Source organism: Otolemur garnettii, unplaced genomic scaffold, assembly GCF_000181295.1.
Source record: "Otolemur garnettii isolate 467f Iridium unplaced genomic scaffold, OtoGar3 scaffold00019, whole genome shotgun sequence".
Classification (NCBI taxonomy): Eukaryota; Metazoa; Chordata; class Mammalia; order Primates; family Galagidae; genus Otolemur; species Otolemur garnettii.
In genome coordinates, this window is record NW_003852414.1 from 19,807,822 (window position 1) to 19,828,832 (window position 21,011).

General features: G+C 42.2%; 1 protein-coding gene across 1 annotated transcript in view; it reads left to right on the forward strand.

The window, feature by feature from the left end:
• The first annotated feature begins 7,042 nt into the window (after positions 1–7,042).
• The window catches only part of UPF2 (UPF2, regulator of nonsense mediated mRNA decay), a 100,538-nt gene continuing 86,569 nt past the window's right edge, over positions 7,043–21,011 (forward strand). The window contains exons 1-3 of the mRNA XM_012803360.2: positions 7,043–7,168; positions 13,181–13,560; positions 15,824–16,603. Of these exons, the coding sequence (XP_012658814.2) occupies positions 13,199–13,560; positions 15,824–16,603 (1,142 nt within the window). The 5' untranslated portion in view covers positions 7,043–7,168; positions 13,181–13,198. The remainder of the gene's footprint in view (positions 7,169–13,180; positions 13,561–15,823; positions 16,604–21,011) is intronic.

Consider the following 21,011-nt stretch of genomic DNA (forward strand, 5'->3'; position numbering starts at 1 on the left):
CTCCAACTCCTGGGCTCAAGCGAGTCTCCTGCCTCCGCCTCCCAAGTAGCTGGGACCACAGGCACCCGCCACAACGCCCGGCTATTTTTTGGTTGTAGCCATCATTGTTGTTTGGCGGGTCCAGGGTGGGGATTCGAACCCGCCACCTTAGGTGTACGCGGCTGGCGCCTTAGCCGGTTGAGCTATAGGCGACAAGCCAGGTGACCTAATTTTCCTAGACTGGACATGTACCACATGTATCGGTAGAGTAGGCCTAGTTTCCCTATGTTGACCAGCTTGTTATAATCTTTTGGGTGGTCAATTTACTGCATATGTAGGGTGGTGGTGATAACATTGACTTTCTTGAGAAAATAATGTTTGACCTAACTAGTCTGGAAATATTCATGGGAGAAAGGGGATTCTAGGCAAACATACAACATGGATAATGAGGGAAGAGGAAGCCCAGGATATTCAGGTTGCTAAGGCCTGAATTTAGACTCAGGGAAGTCACAGGAAATGAGTCTAGATGTAGATGCAAGAGCCCATGATCAATGGCAGGTTTGCTGGAGGATAAACAGGTAGCAAGGAAGTGGCTAAGGGCAGAGAGTGGAAACCAAATTGTAGTTAGGAACCAAATTGGGGCTAGGAACTGTTTTCTCATGGGCATATACATAGTAAAATTTCCAGGCAGTGCCTGTCCCTTGTTGGGCAGGGTGCTGGCACCATGTACCAAGGGTGGCGGGTTCCAACCCGCCCCGGCCAAACTGCAACAAAAAGTAGCCAGGTGTTGTGGCGGGCGCCTGTAGTCTGAGCTACTCAGGAGGCTGAGGCAGGAGAATCGCCTAAGGCCCAGACGTCCTCAAACTACGGCCCAGGGGCCACAGGCGACCTGCCGAGGACATTTATCTGGCCCACAGGGTGTTTTTGCCGCAGTTGCCTGTCCTGCTTAGCAGCTGACTCGTCCTGGGGCCTGTAGTCCAGCCCTCCAACGGTCTGAGGGACAGTGACCTGGCCCCTGTTTAAAAAGTTTGAGGACCTCTGCACCCAGGAATTGGAGGTTACTGTGAGCTGTGATGCCATGGCACTCTACCATGGGTGATATAGTGAGACTCTGTCTCTAAAATAAATAAATAAAGTTCCTAGTGACCTACAGCTCATTACCATCTAATTAGCATAGCATGGGTAGAGTTTTATGAAGAATTCTGAGGAAGATGCAAGCATAGAAGGAGAAACTGTTATATAACCAAACTGTTATGGACCTGTTATGACATGTATTTTATAACCCCAATCCCAACCTGTCAATCACCCCAAAGGGCAGGAAAAGCAACCAATCCCGCCAGGAGAAAGTTGGGACAAACTAGTGATCTTATAAAAGGCTGCCTGTGCTCAGCCTGCAGGTCATTCTTCACTCCTGGAGACTGGCTCATTTCCCTCTCTCTGGAACATATTTTTCAAACCACCCCTATAAATTGATGGAGGGGTGCAATGTAAGAACTAGAGGAAGGGGTTCGGCGCCCGTAGCACAGTGGTTATGGTGCCAGCCACATACACCAAGGCTCGTGGGTTTGAACCCGGCCCAGGGCAGCTAAATGACAATGACAACTGCAACAAAAAGTAGCCGGGTGTTGTGGCAGGCATGTGTAGTCCCAGCTACTTGGGAGACTGAGGCAAGAGAATCACTTAAGCCCAAGAGTTGGAGGTTGCTGTGAGCTGTGACATCACAGCACTCTACTGAGGGCAACATAGTAAGACTCTGTCTCAAAAAAAAGAACTAGAGGAAGGGCCCCATGAACTCTGCAAAGAGGCGGGCTTAGTTAAAATCATGAGAATAATCAGCCACTCTGATTACTGCATGCATAGTTTTCTGTATAGAAACGACCCCTATTTGGAACCTAGGATTAGTTTTTGAGCTATCTTTCAAATTCTGCATTCTAGGGATGGATCTACCTAGATAACTGATTCAAATTGTCTTGGACAATCCACCCCAGGTCTTCATTCCAGTACCCGACCCACCCTGATAGCGGCAGCTCCACCCTGAAACCAGCCAATTAGCAGATCCTGACTGTCTAATCTTTTGCCCACCAAACTGTCTTTAAAAACCCTGTTGCCCCAATTCTCAGGGAGGTGGACATGAGTAATCTCTCCTGTTTCCCCGCTTAAGACTTTGCAAAACAAACTCTGCTGTAAACCCTGCTATCTCTGGATATTGGTTTTGTATTGGACAGTGGGCAGATGAACCTGGCTGGGTGGCAAATTTTTCACTTTGTATAACTTCTTTCTTTACGTTCATTCTTTCTTTTACATGCTAACCGTTTGTGAAAAATTGCTTTGTCTGTGATCGTGCCATCATTGACTCCAGTCAGTACCAGTATTCATTCTTGACAATGGGAGGCCAGGCATGAAGGCTCACGTCTGTAATCCTAGCACTCTGGGAGTCCAAGACAGGTGGCATGCATGAGCTCAGGAGTTCGAAACCAGCCTGAGCAAGAGCGAGACCCTGTCTTTAGTAAAAATAGAAAAACTAGCCAGGCATTGTGGTGCACACCTGTAGTCCCAGCTACTTGAGAGAACGAAGCAAGAAGATTGCTTGAGCCCAGGAGTTTAAGGTTGCTGTGAGGTATGACGTCAAGGCGCTCTACTCAGGATGACAGACTGAGACTATGTCTCAAAAACAGGAAAGACCTAGTGTTTGGATCTGGATAAGGGATGGACAGTGGGGACTGAGGCACCAGTGACTAGAGGAATGTAAATAGAAAAGAAGTGGGGCAGGGATCAATACTGAGGTCTGTTTCATACATTTTAGGTTTAAGTATATGTGGAAGGCTGGGCACAGTGGCTCACACTTATGATCCTAATATTCTGGGAGGCCAAGGCAGGTGGATTGCCTGAGCTCAGGAGTTCGAGTCCAGCCTGAGCTAGAAGGAGACCCCATCTCTAAAAATAAACAGGGCATTCTGGCGGGCCCCTGTCGATACTTGGGAGGCTGAGGCAGGAGAATCACTTAAGTCCAGGAGTTTGAGGTTGCTGTGAGCTATAATGCTACTGCACTCTACCGAGGGTGACAAGTGAAACTCTATCTCAAAAAAAAAAAGAAAGAAAGAAAAAAGTATACGTGGAATATTTCATCACAGATGTCTCACAGCAGGGACTTAGAAATATAAGTCAGAAATATAATAATTAAGACCAGTAAGAAGGCCGAGGTTTAGCTTTCTTGTACCTTACCCATTAGCTCCTCCAAAGAATCTTGGAGACTGGTTTTCTGCTGGGTAAAATGAAGTGAAACCAGAAAGTAGAAATGATGATTGTATTTACAAGTGTTTGTCATTATCAGTTACAACAGTTGAGAAAATTCTTCCTTTTTCTCTCCTTTCTTTTTTCATAAACTGAAAATTTATGAAAATTTCCTAATTTTTTTCATAAATTATCTGCTTTATAATTGTAATCTCTTTCCCTGGCCTTTGCTTTCTTCTGTCAAACAGCCACTTTATAGCTAGGTTTTAAGTAGGGAATAATATCACATAGGTCTATGTGCATAAACAAATAGTAGTTCTTTTTTTCCTACATAGTATAATTTTGTCCACTGGAGCAGACAAAAAGGAAAATAATCAACGATTTTAGGGCAACGCCTGTGGCTCAGTGAGTAGGGCACTGGCCTCATATACCGAGGGTAGTAGGTTCAAACCTGGCCCTGGCCAAACTGCAACAAAAAATAGCAGGGCGATGTGGCAGGTGCCTGTGGTCCCAGCTACTCGGGAGGCTGAGGCAAAAGAACTGCCTAAGCCCAGGAGTTGGAGGTTGCTGTAAGCTGTGATGCCACAGCACTCTACTGAGGGTGACAAAGTGAGACTGTCTGTAAAACAAACCAACAACAACAAAAAACACAATTTCAAGTATTTTCTTCAAAATTCATTTTGATAACTTTGAGAATGTATATCAGAAGATAATAAAGTTTGAATCATCATCAGCATCTAAAAATGATGGCCTCTTCAGAGCAATGTGTTTTTTCCAGATAGAGATTGCAATGGTATCCCATATCAGAAGGCTTTTAGTGGTTAGCTTGATGTTTTTCTTCAGTAATAAAGTGATTGGGGGCATTTTCAGCCAATGTAAAAGCTTACATAAAGGCAGTGGGCTATAGCAGCAAGAGCACGTGTTGTTGGAGTCAGAGTTGAGCAGAATACTAGGTAGTATACTTACTAGTTTTGTGATCTTGAGTAAATTACTTAATCTGTGACTTAATTTCTATAAAATGGAGATTTCTGTGATTAAAATTACAAATATAAAATAGTAAGTGTTCGATAAAAATGCTCTCCTCCTCTCTTTTGATCCCATTATTCACACGTTTTTCTTTCTTTTCTTTTTAGAGACTGTCTCATTTTATTGCCCTCAGTAAAGAGCTGTCGCATCACAGCTCACAGCAACTTCCAGCTCCTAAGCTTAGGCAATTCTCTTGCCTCAGCCTCCCGAGTAGCTGGGACTACAGGAGCCCACCACAATGCCCAGTTATTTTTTTGCGGCAGTTTGGCCATGGCCAGGTTCGAACCTGCCACCCTCGGTATATGGGGCCAGTGCCCTACCCACTGAGCCACAGGTGCTGCCCATATTCACATGTTTTTCTCCCAATGTGATGAAAGGTAAAGGTTGATCTCATTTACAATAAGGATTCATTTATCAGTAAAGAGGTTAAGCTTTCAAACTGTCCTTTATAAATTAATAAATGGGTATAAGGTGGGAACTGTGGTAGAAGTCTAGACTCTGCAAAGGCACAGGCATAACTAATAAAAATAATTAGCCATTGTCCCCTACTTTGTTTTCCTGTAATTGCTACCCAAGGGTCACTTAGCTCAGGGTCATAAAGATGCTTAACTTTCTTCAGGCATAACATCACCCTTGTGAAACCTAAGGCTAGAGTCTGAGACATCTTCTAAGTCCTGCATTCTAGGGGATTGGTTGGCCCACCCAGACCCATGGCCCCAATCCCAGGAACTGACTCAGCACAGAAAGACATCTCTATATTTTTATGGTTCCCATCACAACCCAGCCACTCAGCAGACCCAACTGCCCAGCTTTTTGCCATCTTTTTATTTTTTTTTCCCGGGACAGTCTCAAGCTGTCACCCTGGGTAGAGTGCGGTGGTGTCATAGCTCACAGCAATCTCAAACTCTTGGGCTTAAGCAATTCTTCTGCCTCAGCCTCCCAAGCAGCTGGGACCACAGGCGCCCGCCACAATACCTGGCTATTTTTTGTTGTTGTTGCAGTTGTCATTGTTGTTTTAGCTGGCTTGGGCGGGTTCGAACCTGCCACCCTAGATGCATGTGGCTGGTGCCCTGCCGACTGAGCCATGGCACAGCCTCGCCCAACTATCTTTAAAAACATTTCTCCCAAATTCTCAGGGAGATGAATTTGAGAAATTCCTCCCATCTCCTTGCTTTGTGCTCTGCCACAATAAACTTTTTCTCTGTTGGGACCCTGGCTGCCTCAGTGTACAGGCAGTCCTCAAGTTACCAACATCCGAATTATGACTAAGACAAATGGATCACCACCGGTAATAGGTAAATTTACCTGTTCCAACTTACATATTATTCAACTTCATAACAAACCTACAGAAACTCTGTCATTTGCTACCTGGGGAATGCCTGTATTTGCTTGTCTCTGTGCAACAGGCAATACAATCCGGTAGGGCTATAACAGGTTCTTAAGGTAGACAAAATGAGAAGATGAAGCATCAAGAGAAAGAACTGTGGGTGGGTATCACCTGTACAGTGTTTTGGGACCGTTCTCTGGTAATTTTTTAATGATGCAGAATAGCAGTATTCATTTTTCTCTGTTACTATTAAATGATTCATCTATTAGTAGTGTTTTGAAAAAAATTTTTTGAATACAGGAAACATCAACCCTCAGTATGGGAGGGTAATTTGCCTGCTAAGAATCAACAGGGAGTCAAACAGTAAATGGGCAAAAGCTGAACAAAAGGAAAGTCACATTTGCCTCAGGTATTTGAGGTTGGTGGTAACTGATTTTGTGGCTTGGATACCAGGTGGGGCCCCAAACGTCAAGCAAAAATGAAGACCAGTCTTACAGCTTTGTTACTTTGGTTTCTGATTGGCCAAAGCCAACCCAGAAGACTATCTAGTCGGTCCAAAGTCCAGATGCACAGTTTGGGGCACTTAATGTAGATAAGCTGATAGCCATTTTTAAAAGTCGACTTGGCTTCGCAGTCGGAAGAAATGGAGACTAATCCCCTTCTCCCTTTTTAAAAGGCTAATTTCATTCGACAATTAGGGAGGATATTCCATTCTAATTTAAAGACTGAAAAGCCCAGATTCTTCTTCACTCTAGATGTCCTAAAACTGGCTGGGGAAATTCCCCCATGGGACGTTCGTAGTCCTTTCAGGCACCCTTAAATCTCGACCCATTCCTAGCCAACATCTACCTTCCAGACCTGCCATATTCCTTAGTTTCTCCAATTTCCTAAATCTTCAACCTGCGGGCGAATTAATCCAATCAAACTTTCCCTTGTTAGATCTCCTTTACGTTTGCACTAGGAAACGTTCACGAGAATCACGTGGCCAAACTTGTCCCTAATGGCGCTCCGTAATTCTCCTACTATTCCACCACCCCTGCTAGCCTCCTGTTAGCTCCGCCCCGCCCCATTCTGCCCTCCCACCCCCCGCGAAGTATCTGCGCCTGCGCATCTCCAATTCAGGCGCTTTCCCTTTCCTGGCGACCAATCCACTTCCTGCCTCCGGTCCTCGGAACACTCCTCCCCTCTGCTGGGGCCCTGGCTTGAAGTCCTGGTGGTGGTTGCCCTAATGATTGCCTGTCTGAAAAAATTTGCCTATCTCATCGAGTGGGAAATTTAGACAAGCCGTTAAGTGGTTGTCAGCTAGCACAGATTTTGCATTGGATACGCCACCCTAGAGCCAAGCTGAGGGCGTCGGCGTGCCGGGGTAAAGGACGACCCAGCGCGTTTCTAATCTGGCAATCATACGGACAGCTTCTTCCTTTCCACCTCCCTCCGCCCCGCCCCCACTCGCAGCCCGGCCGCGCTGGTGAGTGGCGGGCGGGAGGGGGAACTGAGGGAAGGCGGGCCCTCGGCTGCGAGATAGGTGGGGGGAGGGGAGGGGAGAGCCCGAGAGCTGGAGTTGGTGCTGGGAAACCCGGGGCTAATGTTGACAACAGGCTCCAGGTGAGTCCCGGGGCGCCTCCTTCCCCTCCGCTTCAACGATCGGGAGGAAACGCGGCTGGGGGGGCGCCCGGCCTGGATTCCTACTCCCTGGGGCACCCGAGAGGCGACTCGGCACCGCAGCTCTCCGGGGGCGGCGAGCAGTGGAGGGACCGCGGGTCCGGCGGCGTCCTCCTCAGACCCTCTCCCGAGGCTCCCATCAACGCGGGAACCCCCGGCCGGCCTGACGTGAGGGGCGGCGGAGGAGCTGCCTGCCCCACATCCCTGGGCCGGGCCTCGAGGCTGGAGGCGGGGAGCCTGCCGGGGAGCTGGGAAGGTGTTTGGGGGCGTGGAGTCGAGCGAGGGGATCTTGGGGGGAGCTCCTGGGGTGCCGGGAGGGAGGCGAGGGCGAGGAAGCGGGGAGGGCGCGTGTGTGGGAGGATGTGGAGTCGGGAGACCAGCCGAGAGGCTTGGGTGGAGAGGGAGAGCGGGGCGAGAAGTTAGGGTAGGGGATGGGACGCGAAGGTGACCGCGGGCCCCCGTGGGTAGGGGAGTCGTGGCGGGGAAGCGCGTTGGGTGCAGGACCGTGGAGCCAGAGCAGGGCTTTGCGGGACATGTGCGTGGAGGAGACTGGTCAGGGGTGCATCTGGGGATGGTGGGCACGGGCTGTTTGCTTTACTTCTTTTAATCACGTAGGCTGGTTGACTCTTCACTTCGCCTTCACCCCAGTGCTCCAAGTGCAGGACACTTGGTCTCCAGGTTGGCAGAGCAGAGCCAGCTTTCAGGCTGGGGGGGACACACTGGAGCGGCCGGATTTTCAGCTCTCTTGCTCTGACAGGACTTACATGAAAGGGATGCATCAGATGAAAGTGAAACTCTCACCGACTCTTGTCATTTCTTGTAGTTTTTAGGTGTTTATAGAAATCGTGCGGCCCCTCATTTTGGAAATGTGAGATTTCTAAAATATGTGAATGAACATCTAAAAAAGGATGTACTTTAGAGCATAGAGTCAAACATCGAGAGATAATCCCCCTCAGTGCCGTGTTGCCCTCAGAACATTTTGAATGACACAGAATAAAAAGGAAAATAGCATTCCGTCGGTCTGGAGTATTTTCAGAGCACTGTAATTGTGATTTCATACATAGTCCATATGGTACTTTGCATAGGGGTATCTTTAAAAGGGCAATACCCCTCTTTTTCTACCTTCTCTGTCTTAGTACACACCGTTGATACCTGTTTTACTAGTAAAGTAATTTTACTTTCTTTTGGAAGTTCAGAGTATATTTAGAAAACCAAATAAAATATACAGCCCAAGTTCCAGGATACTATTTTGGGAGCTAGGAAATTGGTTTTTAAAGCATGGTATCTCTTTAAGGGTCGAATATAATTGTACTCAACAAAACAATTGTAAGAACTAGTCATATTCCAAAAGAAAGATTACTATTTTTTATCTTGATTATCTTGAGATGAAATTTATTTGAAGTTCTAGTTTTTACTTGAAAAGCTTTTGGAAACAGTTTGCATGAAAGATTTGGCTTTACATTAAAGCTTGAATTTATTAAAATAAGAGTCTTAGCATTTTGTTAACTATAACTTAATGGTCAGTTTAATTTTTTAAAATTGACTTACATGTGTATTGAGCTGAATCATGTTGTTTGTTCTTTTAAATCGTTAAGAGCCAAGGTGTATAGTGGGATAGTACACTAGGCAGTGAGTCTTGTGGGCCAGTTGTGGCGGGGAAGCATGTTGGGTGCAGGACCCTGGAGCCAGAGCAGGGCGCCAGGTGAGTCCCGGGAAGCCTCCTTCCCCTCCGCTTCAATGATGGGGAGGCTAGTCCCTAAGCCAAGTTGTGTCATTTTGGGCAGATTTTTCTGTTGCTGCCACCACAATGTGAAAAACGAGGATTGGAGTAGTTAAACCCTAACACTCCTTCTAACTTTCGAATCTCTCATCTTACGATGAACTTTTTAGTGTTTTGTGTGAAAGAGAATCAACATTTTTTGTCTGTCTCCCTCATGCTGGTATGCTAGAAGTTTAAGAACTCTGTAAGGGTATAATAGTGTATTCATTTTACATAAAGAAACTCAGAGAAGATAATTGTCCAACTTCCATAGCCAGCAGGCTGAGAGTTGGGATGCAGACTTAAAAATCTGACTTCACACTCCATGCGTGTTATTTGCACAAGCTGCATTGCTGCCTCTGCATGAACCTTTATTTTTATTCACTGAAGTTTAGTTTCAGGTGTACTAGGGGTGTGTGTTTTTAAGTGGTTTCGAAGAAGGTATCACTATTAAGGCAGTGTCTTATTGAGAATCTATTAGATCATGCTCTAGAGTAGAATTTAATTCATGAATGCCTCCTGTAGTTTATTTCATGTAGTGGGTACTTAAAATTTGTTGAGTAAATGAATATTGATAAGAGTCACAAAAGTATGAGACTCTGTTGAGCTGGTAAATAATTATCCTTTATGAGTTTGTCAGATACCAAGTCAGTTTCTTAATGTTTTAGAAGAACTTAAGATTTAATTTTATTTTTATAAATGAGGCATTAATTGTAAGTTTTGTTGGCATTTTTCTTGTCTGAGAACTGTTATTTCTGGTAATCCTGAAATGTCACTTGATGCTTCACATCAGAAAACAAGAAGTCTATATAAAACACTTTTCTTGCACATAATAATTAATATCCCTAAATAAGGTTGTGTTACCTTAGATATTATCTTGTCCCCATACATTTCAGCCAGACTATATATGTAGTAAAAGTTAAAAAGAGTATGTGAAAACTGCCTTACCAGTATGAGGGATTCTTTCTACTCTGGAGATTCATAATTCCATGATTTGTCATAGTCAGTATCTATGATCAAGTCTTCCATCTCACAATTTGGTACTCGCAGGATTCTTTGGTTAAGAGTATGGGCTCAGATTCCAGCTCTGTCACCAGCTGTGGAGGCCTTGGTCAAATTACTTGGTTAAGTCTCAGTTTATTCATTTATAAACTAGGGAAGATGATACCCACCTGATAAAGGTTTCAGTATTAAATGAGATAATATATATAAAATGTTTAATGTGGTAATAATGAGTGGTTATCTCTTGGTACCATCCTTTCTTTGAAAGTTTGCTTGCATTTAAGGCATGATATTTTCACATATATCCACGTTAAAGGTGGATATTTAATTGAAAATGTGGAAGACCTGGTAACTGCACTTCACATATTGTAAATACACTGTCTTGGAACGTAGATGAGTTGTTTAAGTATTTCTCACATTTTAATGATTGTTTTAATAGAACTTACAGTGTTTTTATTGTTCTGAGTTTAGCAGTGGGGTTAACTAAAGCCTTTGAGTTTTAAAATAAATGCACAGAACATGGGAGTAGAGGGAAACAAGAGAGTAAAAGAGAAAAAGTGGAAGGACACAGTGGCTGACTGCGGTTCAGACTATGGCATGTATCTCTAAAATTACGTGAAGTGTTTCTACTGGCTTAGATTGTCTTTCTGTGATAATAACATTTTATTGGAGTGCTGCAATGAATTCTTGTGTATATATAAAATACTTATTACAGCAAATGTTTTGTTTTTAGTGCTGTAATTTAAAGTCTATATTTGAAAATATTTAATACTATATATATCTTTAGCTTTTAATAAAAAATTAGAAAGTTTAAGTAATTTTATTTATTTATGTTTTTGAGAGAGAGTCTCAAGCTGTCACCCTGGGTAGAGTGCTGTGGTGTCATAGCTCAGAGCAACCTCCAACTCTTGGGCTTAAGCAATTCTCTTGCCTCAGCCTCCCAAGTAGCTGGGACTACAGGCACCCGCCACAATGTCTGGCTATTTTTCTTTTTTTTGTAGTTGTCATCATTGTTGTTTGGTGTGCCGGGCTGGATTTGAACCCTCCACGTCCAGTGTATGTGGCTGGTGCCCTAGCTGCTTGAACTACAGGCAGTGAGCCAATTCTCTGTTTTTAAAATAGAATTTTGAGGCTGGGCATGGTTGCTCACGCCTGTAATCCTAGCACTTGGGGAGGCCGAGGCAGGTGGATTGTTCTGAGCTCACAGGTTCAAGACCAACCTGAGCCAGAGCAAGACCTTGTCTCTAAAAATAGCCTGGTATTGTGGCAGGCAACTGTAGTCCCAGGTATTTGGGACACTGAGGCAAGAGAATCGCTTAAGCCCAAGAGTTGGAGGTGGCTGTGAGCTACAATGCCACAGCACTCTACTGAGGGCAACATAGTGAGACTCTGTCTTAGAAATAAAAAAATAGAATTTTGATTTTCTTGTAAACAATGCTCAGATAATTTAGGAGTTAAAATGGGATACACTATCCAAAAAGAAATCATGTTAGAAAACTATAGTTTGTTCTGAGTAGAGAAATACATTTTTAGAAAAGAAAAATATAGAATTTTATTGGGAATTAATTTTTTTTTTTTGAGACAGGAGTCTCACTATGTTGCCCCGGGTAGAGTGCTGTGGCATCACACTTCACAGCAACCTCAAACTCTTGGGCTTAAGTGATTCTCTTGCCTCAACCTCACAAGTAGCTGGGACTGGCTTGGTGCCTGTGGCTCAAGCGGCTAAGGCGCCAGCCACATACACCTAAGGTGGCAGGTCTGAATCCCCAGCCCGGGTGGCCAAACAACAATGATGGCTGCAACCAAAAAAAAAAAAATGACCAGGCGTTGTGGCGGGCACCTGTAGTCCCAGCTACTTGGGAGGCTGAGGCAGGAGACTCTCTTGAGCCCAGGAGTTGGAGGTTGCTGTGAGCGTGATGCCTTGGCACTCTACCCAGGGGGATAGCTTGAGGCTCCATCTCAAAAAAAAAAAAGTAGCTGGGACTACAGCTGCCTGCCACAACACCCGGCTATTTTTATTTTTTGGTTGTAGTTGTCCTTGTTGTCTGGCAGGCCTGGGCCAGATTTGAACCCTCCAGCTCCAATGTATGTGGCTGGCGCCCCAGCTGCTGAAGCTACAGGCGCCCAGCTGGGAAATAGAGTTTTTCACTCAGTTTATTTATAGTTAATTATATAGAATGTATACTATAGACCAGTGCGATAGTAGAACTTTTTGGGATGGTGGAAACGTTCTGTTCTCTGCCCTCCCTGTATGGCACCACTGGTCCGTGCCTTGTGGAATTGAGCACTTGAAATATGGATAATGACTGAAGAAGAACTGAATTTCAAATTTTATTTAATTTTAATTAATTTACATTTAAGCAGCCACATGTGACTATGCCATGGTTTTTAACTGATGATGATTTTGTCCCTAGAGGACCTTTAGTGATATTTGGAGTCATATTTGGTTATCAAAACCTGGGAGGAGCTACCTGCATTTGCCACATAGATGGCAAGGACACTGGTAAACTTCCTGTAGTGCACAGTATAGCCTCCCCACCGAAAAACTGTTATTTTGCCCAAGATATCAATAGTGCTGAAGTTTAGAAATTCTGAGCTAATAGGTATTGTATAGGCTGATATAGCACAGAATGTACAGATTTTATAATTATTTTTATTTATAAGTTTAGTTTTGACTAATACTAATGAAGAGATTAAAGGTCTAGTTAATAGGTTTTATAGTCGAAAGTTTGATGATGAGGTTAGCACAGCGGGTGGGGTGAAGTTTAGTGAGTCCTCTGTTCTCTGTTTTGTCTGTGATTCCTAGACGGCAAGAACTTACTCATGCTCCCCTTCTCCAGCTTAAATTCTTGCATCTAGTGTTGCATGAGATAGTTGACTAGCATGTCTTTCTGATTGTAAAATGCTGGGGTTAATTCAAAATGTTCTCAGATACATAACTGAAGTTTTTTCAATTAAATAATGTATTGTTTTGGAGTTGATAATAGTTGAATCTGGGTGACATACTAATAATGAGAGGATGTGGAATGAGACTAATAGATTATTTTAACAAAGAAATAGTATTCATTTTGCATGCCATTTTTTCCTCTCTCAAAATTGCCAAGTTGCATTGATGTGTTGTTTGGAAAATAGTGTCACAGCACTAAAACAAAAGTCACCACAGGTCCAGTACTGACATTGTTTCACTCTTACAGATTGTACTGGGTCACATAATGCCAGCTGAGCGTAAAAAGCCAGCAAGTATGGAAGAAAAAGACTCTTTACTAAACAACAAAGAAAAAGACTGCGGTGAAAGGCGGCCAGTGAGCAGCAAGGAGAAGCCAAAAGACGATCTCAAACTCACTGCCAAGAAGGAGGTCAGCAAGACCCCTGAGGACAAGAAGAAGAGACTAGACGACGATAAGAGAAAAAAGGAAGACAAGGAGCGCAAGAAAAAAGAAGAAGAAAAGGTGAAGGCAGAGGAAGAATCAAAGAAAAAAGAGGAAGAGGAGAAAAAGAAACAGGAAGAGGAAGAGAGAAAGAAGCAAGAGGAGCAGGCGAAACGTCAGCAAGAAGAAGCAGCTGCTCAGATGAAGTAAGACAGTTTATTGGGGTTATTACTGGGAAGGAGTGGGGGGACTGGCATATTTTAGGAAAAAATGGTTATTTGAAATAATACTTCCTGGGTGCAGCTCTTTGAGAATTGGGAATAACTTATTCTGTTAATTTCACCGACAAGAGCTATGCTTAAGGTGATTTAATTATATTTATTTTTTTTTTTTTTTAGACAGAGTCTCACTATGTTGCCCTGGGTAGAGTCTCGTGGCATCACAGCTCACAGCAACCTCCAACTCTTGGGCTTAAGTTATTCTCTTGCCTCAGCCTCCGAAGTAGCTGGGACTACAGGTGCCCACCACAATGCCCAGCTGTTTTTTGGTTGTTATCATTGTTGTTTGGCAGGCCTGGGCTGGATTCGAACTCACTAGCTCAAGTGTATGTGGCTGGCGCCCTAGCTGCTGAGCTACAGGTGCTGAGCCTGATTTAATTATTTAAGTAATGGAGTGGGTTGGTTAGGTTGTTTTGAGACAGGGTCTGTCTTTGTCACCTGGGCTAGAGCGCTAATCCTGTGCTTTATGTGTGGCTGGGAGATTTACAAGAGATGCTTAAATGTCCAAGTGATGGAGACAACCTCTCTGATGTCATATTTTAACTTTTTGTGGAAAAATCATAGAATTATACAGTAAATCAGGAGTGATTGTCTTAGAAAGATGAAAATCCACTTTTTTTAGAGATTTATATACTGAAATTACATATCTCAGAAACCTCGAAGTCAGAGACTTGTCCACCTCTGGCCCCTGTCCAAGTTACTCTGCTACTTTTGCAGTTTGAACTTGTTCTTTCTTTCTAGTGGAAAAATAGACATGTCTATTTTTAGTTATTTTTTTCAAGATAAACTGAGTTTTTTGGTTTTTTTTTTTTTTTTTTTTTTGTGGTTTTTGGCCGGAGCTGGGTTTGAACCCTCTATCTCTGGCATATGGGGCCGGCACCCTACTCCTTGAGCCACAGGCGCCACCTAGTTTTTTTGCTTTTTATCAGTTATTTTCTGATAGTTCTTTTCTGGCTCTTTTCCAGTTTTCTAAATCATACTTGAATTTTTAAGAGCCCAAACCTAGCAAGGTACTTTATTTGTTTGTTTTGTTTTTGAGACAGAGCCTCAAGCTATCCCCTGGGTAGAGTGCTGTGTCATCACAGCTCACAGCAACCTCCAACTCCTGGGCTCAAGTGAGTCTCCTGCCTCAGCCTCCCAAGTAGCTGGGACCACAGGTGCCTGCCACAGCACCTAGCTGTTTTTTGGTTGCAGCCGTCATTGTTGTTTTGGTGGGCCCAGGCTGGATTTGAACCCACCACCTTAGGTGTATGTGGCTGGTGCCTTAGCCACTTGAGCCACAGGCACTGAGCCACAAGGTACTTTATTAAAGGTTTGGTTAATGCCAGGTATGGAAAAACGTTATGTAACATTTCAAAATATTTTTAATGGATTCTTTTATAGTGCTTACTTATTCTTTATAAAGTATTCTTAGTAGATGATTTTTTTTCCTGTTTGCTCAGTGCTTTTGTTTAATGTTTTATATCCTTCCCAAGCATATTATTTTATGGTTTTCATATTAAGCATCATATGCTTTATTTGTTTAGCTGGCCAGTTTGCTGAGTGAGTTTTACAGTTTTTGGCTGGGGCTGGGTTTGAACCTGCCACCTCTGGCATATGGGGCTGGTGCCCCTGCTGAATGAGTTCTAATTATAACCTAGTTAGTAAGAATTCTTTGGTCTACCACATTGATATTATCCATGTACAGTACTGGGCTCTCATTATCTTAAGTCATTAATAAAATATTTTCTTGGGTTTTTTTTTGAGACAAGATCTTGCTCTGTTGCCCAGGCTGGAGTTAAGTGTTATAATTATAGTTCACTTCAACCCCAAACTCCTGGGTTCAGGTGATTTTCCTGTCTCAGCCTCCCATGTAGCTGGGACTACAGGCATGCACTACTACCTTCCTGGCTAACTTTTATTCTTTGTAGAGAGGAAGTCTTGCTATGGCCTAGGTTGCTCTCAAATTCCTGTTCTGGAGTGATCCTCTCTCCTCAGCCTCCCAAAATGCTAGGGTTACAGGCATGAGCCGCTGCATCTGCCCAATAAAATGTTTTTAAGTGTAAGGAAAGGACCTTCTGTGGCTTTTGTTGCTTGTGGATTCTGACATTTAGGTGATTATTTTTTATTGGCTTTTAGTCTTCTGAGATTTATCAGTGATGCTTCAAAATATTTAGAGTAGTTATAACTAATAAATTTATTTCTTATACAGAGAGAAAGAAGAATCCGTTCAGCTTCATCAAGAAGCTTGGGAACGACATCAATTAAGAAAGGAACTTCGTAGCAAAAACCAAAATGCTCCAGACAACCGACCAGAGGAAAATTTCTTTAGTCGCCTAGACTCAAGTTTGAAGAAAAATACCGCTTTTGTCAAGAAGCTAAAAACTATTACAGAACAGCAGAGAGACTCCTTGTCCCATGATTTTAATGGCCTAAATTTAAGCAAATACATTGCAGAAGCCGTAGCTTCTATTGTGGAAGCCAAGCTGAAAATCTCTGATGTGAACTGTGCTGTGCACCTGTGCTCTCTTTTCCACCAGAGATATGCTGACTTTGCTCCATCACTTCTTCAGGTCTGGAAAAAACATTTCGAAGCTAGGAAAGAGGAGAAAACGCCTAACATTACCAAGTTAAGAACCGATTTGCGTTTTATTGCAGAATTGACGATAGTTGGGATTTTCACTGATAAGGAAGGTCTTTCCTTAATCTATGAACAGCTAAAAAGTATTATTAATGCTGATCGGGAATCCCACACTCATGTTTCTGTGGTGATTAGTTTCTGTCGACATTGTGGAGATGATATTGCTGGACTTGTACCAAGGAAAGTTAAAAGTGCTGCTGAGAAGTTTAATTTGAGTTTTCCTCCTAGTGAGATAATTAGTCCAGAGAAACAACAGCCTTTCCAGAATCTTTTAAAAGAGTACTTTACGTCTTTGACCAAACACCTGAAAAGGGACCACAGGGAGCTCCAGAATACTGAGAGACAAAACAGGTGATTTTCAAATGTTTCTCAGAATTGAGAATTTATTTTGGAGCTCATACTTAAAAATTGTTTAAAGTCTTCATGCCACTGAAAGAACTTATGGAAAAGGGCTCCTTACAGGTGATTTCTTAACATTCTAGGAAAATTTCAAAGTGTAACAGTCTTAAGTACTCATGTTTAAATGTGAGTCTGTAATAGATTTTGCTTCTGATTTTTAAAAGAAATCTAGCAAGTAGATGATGATTTTTGCTTCTGTGGATGTGTTTTCTTCCTGTGATTTAAAAGATTCCCTAATGTTGAGGGGTACACTTTCTTTTTCTGTCACTTTAACTTACCTGCCACTATTTTTCTGTGTGTTTTGATGTTCCCTGTCTATAACACGTTTGTTTTCATTGTTTTGTATTTTAAGTTATTAATGTCACTGTTTATACTTGCTCTTCTTAAGAAAATGAGTCATTTATTATCAGTGGTATTTCCGATTGGAATTTTTGAAAGTAGTAGACAAAATTAGCAATGAAAAAAATTTCTTAAATGCAGCTATAAAGTACACTTACTGGAGTCTTCTTCCGGGGGGCATCCATTTAAATTACTAAAGGAATTATATACTGTGTTGTGTTATTTGGTGAAAACACCTGATGTAGAGGCCAATTTTGATAACAAAATATTGTAGGCTGCTGGGTAGTTTCTGCATCTAGAACACAACAAGAAGCTAGAAGTTGATGTAGTTTATAGGCATTAAGTCAATTTTTTGTCTTAAGGGATGAGAGTCTCAATTTGTTGCCTAGGCTTCTCTCAAACCCCTGGCTTCAAGCAATTCTCTTACCTCAGCCTCCCAAAATGCTGGGATGACAGATGAGAGCCACTGCCTGCACCCAGCTAGGTCATCTTCTGTGGAGGGTGGATTGGGAGGAGGGTGGAGGGGTATAGAGTATCATGTGTATGCATATGATACTCTACATAGGATCACGTGTGCATATGATCATGTGTGTACATAGAGTATCATACTACACAGTGATTTAAATTGCATGGTTGAGAATTTGAAATTGGTAATGATCAGAAATTTATAGGAAGATACCCTTTTGTATTTTCATAAGTTTGCAGTTGAGGGAGAACTGGTTTAAGTGGCTACCATAGGAAGATGGTTGATTTAACTAGAAGAGAAGACAGCAAAATGTGGGTAGAGATTGTGGTTGAAGGTCACTCAGAGGTGAAAATCTAAGATGCCAATGGTGTTATCAATGATTCTTAATATAAGGGATTGTCATTTTGTTTTGTGTTTTTGATTAGCAGGGCCTTTTTTAAACATTGAGGAGGTCTCAAAAGTGATATTATCAAAAGAATATGGTATTCCTTTATGAATAGTTCTCATTAATTTGGGGCTTCTTGATTATGACTTACTTAGTGCTTTGTCAGTTTCATAGTCATTTGCCAGTATGGTCTACCTAGGATGTCACAACTGAGTTGTTAAGTATGCTAGTCATTTATTAGTTGTTAGTGGCTACTTCAAGGGTATGTGTGTATTTGCCATTTTTTTTTTTTTTTTGAGACAGTCTCACTTTGTCGCTCTCAGTAGAGTGCTGTGGCATCATAGTTCACAGCAACCTCAAACTCTTGGGCTCAAGTGATCCTGTTGCCTCCATCTCCCAAGAAGCTGAGACTATAGCCATCCACCACAATGCCTGGCTATTTCTTAGAGACAGGGTCTTGCTCAGGCTGGTCTTGAACTCCTGAGCTCAGGTGATCCACTTGCCTTGGCCTCCTGAAGTGTATATTTTGCTTTCAGTTGGACTTACAGTACCTAAGAGAGCAGAGAGATTGTATCATAGTTTAATTCAATCACCTTTCCAATGCAGAATCCATTGTACAGATTACCATGGATGATCATTTTTCTTGTTCATACCTCTCAAAGGAGCTAGTTCTTCTTTGAGCCATTTCAATGTTGGACACAGCTGTTTGCTGCTTGGCCTAATGTTAGTCTCCTACCTTCTCAGAGGGTATATTCCAGTGTACTGCTAAAGTGATCATTTGCCAAAAATTTCTCCCTCCTAGTCATTTTTCAGTAGGTATTTGAGGTTTTTCTATGTCATAGTAGTAAATCATGGGCAATATTTTTTCCTAATAGTGTTTCTCTTAGGTATGATAACTGAGAAAATGTAGTCCCAAGCTAGCTGATATAATATTTAAGACTCTTATTATAGTTAAATTTCTGTAAGACTTTATTCATTGGCTCGGCGCCTGTGGCTCAAGTGGCTAAGACGCCAGCCACATACACCTAAGGTGGCGGCTTTGAATCCAGCCCAGGCCCGTCAAACAACAATGGTGGCTGCAACCAAAAAATAGCCGGGCGTTGTGGCGGTCAGCTGTGGTCCCAGCTACTTGGGACATGGAGGCAGGAGACTCACTTGAGCCCAGGAGTTAGAGGTTGCTGTGAGCTGTGATGCTATGGCGTTCTACCCAGGGGAACAGCTTGAGGCTACGTCAAAAAAAAAAAAAAAAAAAGACTTTATTCATTGTCTTTTAAAAAGTCAGATATACTGTATTATTTTCATTGTAGGAATCCTAAAAGCTCAAAAGTTATTTTAATAAACTTGGGAGACAGCCTTATTAGAGATTGTAAAGTCTTGTCTATACTCATCAAAGTCTATACTTAAAAATTTAACCAGTTTTTAAATGTAGACTAGTAAAATCTCCGGTATTTTCTTAAAGACATTGTAATGAATGAATGAAGGAAGTGATTGAATGAAACATGGCATAATCTGACTACTCTTCTCACACTGTCATCTGAACCTGTATGGAGGTTGCTAGGTAGCTAGGATTGTTTCTAAGCCTCTGATGGATTTGCAGTTGTAAGCAAGCAACACAACTGACCCTAGAGTTGGGTGAATTCTAATAAATTTGAGTCTGGAAACGTTTTGTATTTAAAATAATGTCTGTGGGGTTATAATTAATATTTACATATTTTAAAATATCTGAGCAGGGCATGGTGGCTCACGCCTATAATCCTAGTGCTCTGGGAGGCCGAGGCAGGTGGCCTCAGGATTGCCTGAGCTCAGGAGTTGGAGACCAGCCTGTGCAGCAGAGGAAGACCCCGCTCTCTAAAAAAAATAGCTGAGTGTTGTTTCGGGCGCCTGTAGTCCCAGCTACTTGGGAGGTTGAGGCAAGAGGATCATTTGAGCCCAAGAGTTTGAGGTTGCTGTGAGCTATGATGCTATAGCACTCTATCAAGGGTGATAAAGTGAGACTGTCTCAATTAAAAAAATAAATAAAATATCTGGTAGTATTTGCCAACTTGGGGTTAACACCTTTATTGGTAAAGTTTTGCTTTTAATTTAGTGCTCTTATTGTGTACCTTGAAGTGGTTTGTACTTTGAAATTTTTTTTTTATTATTATTAAATAATAGTTGTGTACATTAATGCAATCATGGGGTACAGTGTGGTGTTTTCATATACAATTTGAAATATTTTCATCAAACTGATTATGTACTTCGAAATATTATAGAAATCTTATTAGTTTTTTTTGGCTAAATATTGGCTGAAGAAATGATTCAATTTTTATTACATATAACTTAATGTTAATTATATAATGAAATTTGTTTTTTTCAGTATAGTGAAATAATGAATTCAGATGTTGAATCTGAATTCTTGTTTGAATAATCTTGAAGTGTCTTTAACTTCTTTTTTTCCTCCCTAATTAGTAGTAGTGGCAAGTTTCTCTGCAGCCCCTGTGAGTTAGTACCTTCATGACTGATGCTTAGTCCTTTAGCAGTAAGTGATTTGATTTAAAGGTTAGCAAAAAATGTAAGTAAAATGCAGACTTTTCCCTCTCCCTCATTGTTAATAAAATCAGAGAGGTTTATGTTATTGAAGTAAATCAATGAGGCATTAATTGACGGAAGTTGAAACGTAGAAAGTCAGACTAAATTTGAAGTGTTTTACTTTTCTTCCAGGTGAGTTGTACCTTGGCCTACTGGTAGGTTGTTTGATTAATTAATTGGTAGTATTTAAGCACTATTAAGATGTTAATTTCCCTGTACTTTAGATTTAAGGAAGCTCTAATTTTATAAAAAGTCTAAGATTCTTAAGTCTTAGGTATTCTCTAATTCTCTCTCTCTCTTTTTTTTTTTTAAAGAGACAGACTTTCACTTTGTCTCCCTCTGTAGAGTCCTATGGCATCACAGCAACCTCCAGCTCTTGGACTTAGGCGATTCTCTTGCCTTAGTCTCCCAAGTAGCTGGGACTACAGGCACCCACCACAACACCTGGCTATTTTTTGTTACAGTTGTCGTTGTTTAGCTAGCCTGGGCCGGGTTCAAACTCGCCACCCTTGGTGTATGTGGCCATAAGCACTGTGCTGCAGGCTCTAAGCCTGAAATTTTCTGTATTCTTGTCAAGATCTTTTTTTCTTTTTTTTTTTTTT